The 7,399-nt window shown below is 49.1% G+C and overlaps 1 protein-coding gene across 1 annotated transcript; it reads right to left on the reverse strand.

Moving 5' to 3' along the window:
• Window positions 1–2,498: 2,498 nt before the first annotated feature.
• Window positions 2,499–7,104, reverse strand: Aldh1b1 (aldehyde dehydrogenase 1 family member B1). Its single transcript, XM_004631824.2, has 2 exons — window positions 7,035–7,104; window positions 2,499–4,982 (listed from the first exon to the last, which is right to left on the reverse strand). The coding sequence occupies exon 2, from the start codon at window positions 4,970–4,972 to the stop codon at window positions 3,419–3,421; it is 1,554 nt and encodes a 517-aa protein (XP_004631881.1). The 5' UTR covers window positions 4,973–4,982; window positions 7,035–7,104; the 3' UTR covers window positions 2,499–3,418.
• Between the last annotated feature and the right edge of the window lie 295 nt (window positions 7,105–7,399).

A 7,399-nucleotide genomic window follows, 5' to 3' on the forward strand; every position in this document is an offset into this window, starting at 1 on the left:
TGGACTCCAGATTGTTTGTATTTTGGCTTGGCAGAACAACGTCTGAATTTTGCCTGTGTCCAGAGACTTTGCCTGAGACTGAGATTAAACATGGAGGACTGATTAACCTTTCAAAGGAAATCTCAAAGCAGTCAAATATTGGGGCAGTGGCATGGCCTTGCTGGGGGCTTTCAGTCCGATTTATGTAGAGCATCAAGTGTAAAGAGCTCAGCAGGATAACATAAAATGTTGTGAGTCTGGTCAGAAAGGAAGCTCAAGTAGAGCTGTGGAATACAAAGATAGAGCTGAGATCTCCATTGCCCAGGAGGAACAGGAGAATAGAAAAGATGTCCTGAGAGTATCACAGGAGGTGGCAGGTTTTTGCCCTTTGCAGCCTCGGAATCAGCATAGCGAGGATGAGAGACTTTGCTTTGGGGAGAAAGCCTCAGAGCCCCATGTTCCAGAACGCAGGTGGTGGCCACACCAGATTACAGAATGGTGCCAGCATAGAGAATTTATTCCTCGGAATCAGCGTCAGAGTGCTCAGTGATCCAGGCACTCGACCCCTGCAGCCAAGAGATAGGAAAGTCTGGCTCCAGCTGGCAGCAGACCTGGGAATCATCCACATGACACTGGTTTTAGGTGCACACAGAATGCAGGAGTTCTGAGGTTAAGAAGGCTTCTACCCAGATTTCAGAAGAAGGCCTGGGCGGGCAGGCAGTGTGCCCCTGAGAGGGCAGTGTGTGAAGATGTGAGAAGCCTAGTCAGTGGAAACCCCAGAAATTTAGAAAAGCCAGGGACGTGGATCATCTAAGGAAAACTGGAAAGAGGGAGCAAAGCAGGCCTAAGACAGAAGTCATGGGAGCTACCACCACCAGAAGCACCATAGGGGTGGAGCCACATGGAGCTCACAATTTGCCACAGATTGCTTCAGATATTCCACATGGAACTATAGGACTTAATGTTTGCCCTGCTGGATTTTGGACTTGTTTTGGCCCCAATGGTTTGCATTCTTTTGTGTATAATTTTGGAATGGCAATGTTTATCTTGTGCCTTTGAATGTTGAATGTATTTAACTTTTTATTTGTACGGGGCTCACAGTTGAGAGTTTGCCTTGCATCTTGGAGGAGACTTTGGACTTGGACTTTTCAGCAATGCTGAAACTGTTGGGACTTTGGCAACTCTTAGAGATGGACTAAAATGTCTTTTGGACAAAGGGATGTGCATGAGACTTTGGAGGTCCAGGGGTGGAATGTTATGGTTTGTGTCTAGTTATCCCTCCAACCAAAGCCTCATGTAAATTATGGGGCAGACATGGCAGGAGGAGCACCAAATGGCTTGAAGAGCAGGGCCAGAGGGATGTGAACTATTAAACTGGCTAGCCTGTGCATTCTCAGAGGTGTGGAGAGGGTCATCCTGGACACAGCAGTGCTCTAGCCTGTCCTCCAGTATCTTGAGACCTCCAGTAACTGTGAGTTAAATAAACCTTTTCTTCTCTAAGCTTGAGTGTTGGGTATTTATCCCAGCAACTACAGAAAAGTAACTAAGACAGCTGGGTTAACACACTGTGTTGGTGATGGTAGCATTACAAATGACCCCCCCCCCAACCCTCACTCTCATATCCCAGCCTCTGTCCAAAGGAACCTCCTTTTGTACTTGAGAAGGGAGTCTGCATTGCCTCAGCCTTAGACAAGTGGCATGGGGAAGTGATCCTAGGAAGAGAGATGGGGGAACCACGCAGACCTTAAGCCCTCATGAAAGTTTCAGGTCAAACCTAAGTTAAGATAGCAAACAACAGGCCGGGGAGATGGCTCAGTAGGATAAGCGCTTGACTGGCAAACACAAGGATCTGAGTTCAATCCCCAGTTCCACAAAAAAAAAAAAAAAAGGATAGCAAAAAAATCATCTTGATGTGAGGATATTCAGGTAATGACTGGGGTGTGCACTCAGTAGAACAAAGGGACTTAACCATAAGGCAATTTGGAGGCAACATGATTCAAAAAGACAAAAGAGAAAGAGATAGGCTCAGTAGTTTGTTTCTGACCTTGCCTGGCTGGCTTGAGTTTAACATCACTTTCATCACATGGGGAAATGAAAGCAACAAGATTAACAATACAGATAGTGAACGCTGAGGTTTGCAACTTAGAAATCTCCGAGATGTCAGGATGACTCTGATGCTTGAGGGACGTTGTGTTCATTGAGGTTGGGGACAAAAATGTGAGTGGAAGTCCAGAAGTGAGATGGACTTGCTCTGGGTGGGAACCAGAGCTTTTTCTCTATGGGTCTTAAATCTGTACTTTGTCATTACCTAAGAAAAAATGAAACAAGAATAGAAGTGTTATGCCAGGGACTTTTGCACCTGGCTGGGGGCTGACTAGATGATTCTGTGGGTCCCTACCTACTCCTCAGACTCTTATAATGTTTAGCAGCAAGAAAATATTGCAATAAAATGGATTTGAAAACAGAACATATCACTTTTTTAAATAAAATTAATTCATATACCATAACTAAGGTATAATTCAACACTTTTTAATACATTTGCAAAGTTGTACAACCAGAATATTCTGTCCAATTCCAGAATATTTTCAAAATATCCCCCTAAAAGATTTCATACCCACAAGCAGTTAGGCCCCATTCACTTCTTCTTTAGCCCTCGTTAATCACTAATGTACTTGCTATCTCTATAGATTTGCTTGTCTGAACATTTCATATAAATGCAAACATGTAACATGTAGCCTTGAATGTGTGGCTTCTTTCATAGAGCATGATCTCAAAAGAAGTACTTCATTCTTCCTGTGGTTAATAGTTGAATACTCCATGCAAACATTTTGTTTATCTGCACAACAGCTGACAGACATTTTGAAGGTATGATTATGTAATTTCATGCTTTGCCTACCTCTTCCTTCAGATTAAGAAAAACCAGGAGCAAAAAGGACAAGCAAACAAAACAGCCAACAATTGGTACTTAGAAGAAAAAAGCAGCCTTGGTTTTCCACTTATGTTGATGAAGAGGACCAAGATTGAATGTCCACTTAGTTCAGAGTTTCTAACACCTTTCAATCTTATGTCTGAGTTGAGTCCATCCACAAAGCCACTAAATTAATCTGCTACAAAGTACCTGGATCTGCAGAAAGGACTAAGTGACTGTCCATCTAATCAGTGGTTTTTATTTGGTCTTCCAGAGACTGCTAAGCTTTCACAGAAGTAAATCAAGTGCCATCAAGTAATCAGGGGCTGGGGAGCTGGTGGGTAAGACTCTGAGCCTAGACTCTGGGCCTGTTTCAAGTAGAATAGCTCTACTTTAACTGCCTGATTTGTTGGGGTTCCCTTGTATTTGGAACAAATAAAGGGGTCTCATGCCTAAAACTCATTTGGCAACCACTGTTTCAGCTGGCTGTGAAATGGCTGGACATGGGGCTGGGCCTCTGTGAGGCTGTTCTCACGAGTTCTTCTGAGGAACCTTGATGGTGACTGTCTTCACCTCCGTGTAGGCTCGAAGCCCGTCCTCCCCCAACTCCCTCCCATTGCCAGATTCCTTAAAGCCTCCAAATGGCGTGTGGCAGGTCACAATATTGTATGTGTTCACCCACACAGTCCCTGCTTGGAGAGCCTGGGTGAAGTACATGGCCTTGTCCAGGTCCCGCGTGAACACAGCAGCAGCCAGCCCATATCTGGTGTTGTTAGCCCTCTCAATCACCTCCTCGATCTTCTTGAATTTGAACAGAGGCTGCACAGGCCCGAAGATCTCCTCCTGAGCAATTCTCATGTCATCCTGCACTTCACCAAAGACCGTTGGCTTGATGAAGTAACCATGCTTCCCAAAACGCTCCCCACCACAAAGAAGCTTTGCCCCCTCCTTCTGGCCAAGACTGATATAGCCCAGGATTCGGTCAAACTGCTCCTTGTCCACCTGGGGACCTTGTTGGGTATCCAGCTCAAAAGGGTTTCCAACTTTCCTCTGCTTGGCTTTCTCCACAGCTCTCTCGAGGAACTCATCATAGATAGATTCTTCAATGAAGGTCCGAGAACCAGCACAGCAGCACTGGCCCATGTTGAAGAAGAGGGCTTCATGACACTGGTCCACAGCATGATCCATGTCTGCATCAGCCAGCACAATGCTTGGGCTCTTTCCACCCAGCTCCAGGGTGACTCTCTTGAGATTGGAATCACCTGCAGCTTTCTGGATCAGGTGGCCTACCTCAGTGGAGCCAGTGAAAGCAACTTTATCAATATCCATGTGCTGGGCAATAGCTGCTCCTGCTGTAGGGCCATAGCCTGTGATGATGTTCACCACACCAGGGGGAAAGCCAGCCTCTTTGACAAGGGAGGCTAAGTACAAGGCAGAAAGAGGGGTCTGCTCAGCGACCTTCATAACCACAGTGTTGCCTGTGGCGAGTGCTGGGGCAAGCTTCCAGCCCTGCATCACTAAGGGGAAATTCCATGGGATGATCTGGCCACAGACACCCACAGGCTCATGACGAGTGAAGCAGAAATGCTCCCCATCCATGGGGATGGTCTTGCCGTGCCACTTGTCAGCCCAGCCAGCAAAGTAGCGGTACACTTTGATAACCTCATCCAGGTCCAAGGCGTAAGACTCTTGGAAAGGCTTCCCATTGTCCAAGGTCTCCAGTGAGGCCAAGTACACACGATCCCGCTCCACCAGGTCAGCCAATCGGTTCAAGAGTCGGCCTCGCTCTGAGGCATCCATACGGCGCCATGGTGACCCCAGACGGAAGGCCTCCCGGGCTGCTTTCACAGCCTGATCCACATCAGCCCGGTCCCCTTCAGCCACATGTCCAATGATCTCTCCTGTGGTAGGGTTGATTGTGGGAAAGGTCTTCTTGCTGATTGCATCACGCCATTCATTGTTGATGAAGAGCTGGCTGTAGCGGATGTCCGGGTTCGGGATGGAGTTGGGGAGGGCTGCAGCTGAGGAGTACTGGGCAGTCCTGCCTTGGAGGCACAGCAGACGGGGCACCAGGCAGCGCAGCATGCTGGCTACTCTGGAGAGGGATAGATAGAACCAGGGTGAACAGACAGCAGGGAGCAAAGAGGTCGCCCAAAGCCCACCAACTTGGACATTCTTATTCAACTCTAAAAATATGTATTGTAAGGGATCTAATTCTACCATGTTCCCTAACTCTGTGGCTTATACCCACACCTCTTCTGGGTCTCTGCTTAAATATTATTTCCTCAGCAAGACCTTCCCTAAGCACCCTTTGTAACATTGCAATTTCTCCTACCCAATAAGCTCCCTCCCATATACCCCACTTTGATTCTTTGGGCTCACATTCCAAATACTGTATTTACATGTGTATATGTTTACTGGCTGCCTCCTTCCAGTGATTGTAAGTTCCGTAGGGGCGGTGATCTTTGACTGATCATATGTTTTATTTGCTGCTATGTCCCTGATTCTGTCTGCTACAGAACAGTTGCTCAATAGTTTGAATGATACAGTAAGCAACATCCAGATGGTCACAAAGGCCACTGAGGAAGTGACTTACAACTTGAGTAGAAACCAAGGGCATTTGGAGACAGCGTTACTCACAAGACAGAGATGTTTGCTTTAAAGCATCACCTTGACCCTCAGTGTCCCAATATTGAAATGCTGCCCTGAGTTATGCTGGATGGGGTCTTAACTTACAAAAAGCCAGATACATTCTACCCTGGAGTCAGAGCAGACTGTGCCTCAGAAACCATCCCAGCCTCCCCCAGTCCTAAGTTTCAGCCTGTCCCAGCTCCACCCTCAGCTTTTCCAGAGGCACAGCAAATAGGGCGGCCACTGGGAAAAGAGGTCTGTTTATTCTCAACTATGGCTCTGAAAACAGCATAAAATTTAATAAGACAACTGCTAGAAAATTTAAACAGTGCCTAAAATTTATTAGATGAACATCAAACTGTATAAAGTTCTTAAACTAGCTGAAACAGTTATTCTCTGGCTAGGATTAAAGTCCTTCCTCTACCTTTGCTGTCTGGCATGAGTCTCGCCCAATCTAGCTGCAAAATGGAATTGCACTTGCCTGCCCTGAGCCCCAGCACTCACCACACTCCACACTCGTGCAGGGAGCAGAACAAAGAACTCATTCAGGAGAGTCCCACAGTGTCACTGCTGGGCAGAAAGCCTTTCCTCTGAGGGACACAGAGCCAGCACGGTGGCGATGGCAAAGGTGCACCTAAGTTCCATTTTGAGCAGGGTCCTGTCACGTACTGGGGCAGCAGCAACCTTGCACCAAGAGGCATGGGGCTAGGAGTGGAAGAGTCCCAGGGGAAGTGGAGGAAAGAGGAGTTCACCCACCCACAAGGTGGACAGTTGGAGGTGAACAGCAGGCACGAGGGATGGTCAATGCTGGCAAACTTTATGTATTTATTTAAAAGCAGAATATATTTATTGGGGGAAAGGAAGCTTCTGTCCAAACAGGGACAAAAGGGAACCCGAGTGGGTTCTGGCAATCTTCTTTTAAAAGGTCATGCCGAGGCTATTCCTACCCAGGGCCTACATGAGGGCTGGATATCACCTCCACAGGCATAGAGTCAGAGCACTGCTCACAGGTGGCGCACCCTTGATCATGTGCCGACCATCTTAGTGTAAATTCACCAAACCTCCCTGCGCCACCCTGGGTATTCAGACCCAACGGTAACCCCTATTCTGGAAAAAAATTGGAACCTTTGGTCCTTTAGGGACGCACTACAGACAGAAAGCGAGAAAGTACGGGAACTTCATCCTGAGTTTCCACAGACCTAGCTTCTCATTTCCTGGAGAATTTTTTACAGTTCGCCTTGTACGAGGGCCCGCCAGAGCAGGACGCTGCTTTCCAGCGCTGGAGACCTGGCAGCGCTCAATGCCCACCCCTGGCTGCATCGGGGCCTGGCTGCAGAGGGCGGACTGCTGGGGTGCTGGGGTCGAGCTAACCGGACGGCGTGGGAGGTCTGTGTCCCCCGGCCACCTAGCCTGACAGGACAGAAGGTGGGAAGGGGTAGAGAGGCTCGGAGAGCGAGGCCACACGCAGGGACTGGCAGGGGGCTGCCGGAGCCCCGGGGGGAAGGGCGCTAGCTACCTGCGGCAGACACGGCTCCGTGGGCAGCTCCAGTCCTGGTCCAGAGGAGGGCCGGCTCTCCCGGGGCAGTCCCGCGGCGCTGCCAGACCGCGACAGGCCCCGCCTAGCGCTGCGGCCTCGGCAGGGGAGGCTCCGCCTGGGCCGGGCCGGGTGGGGAGCGCCTCCCCGCCTCCGGGGAAGCCCCTGGCCCTGCACGCTCCTCCCGGGGCGCCTCGCCCGGGCCAGCGCGCCATTGTCTCCGTGGGTGGGTGGGTGGGTGGGCGGCTGCGTGGCTCAAGACAGGTCTAGGGTGCCTGTTTGGCAAAGGAAACAACCCAGAATGGGAAGGAGCTTCCCTGGTCCAACAGTAAGATTCTTCCTGGCTC

Source organism: Octodon degus, unplaced genomic scaffold, assembly GCF_000260255.1.
Source record: "Octodon degus isolate 3935 unplaced genomic scaffold, OctDeg1.0 scaffold00045, whole genome shotgun sequence".
In the NCBI taxonomy this organism is placed as follows: domain Eukaryota; kingdom Metazoa; phylum Chordata; class Mammalia; order Rodentia; family Octodontidae; genus Octodon; species Octodon degus.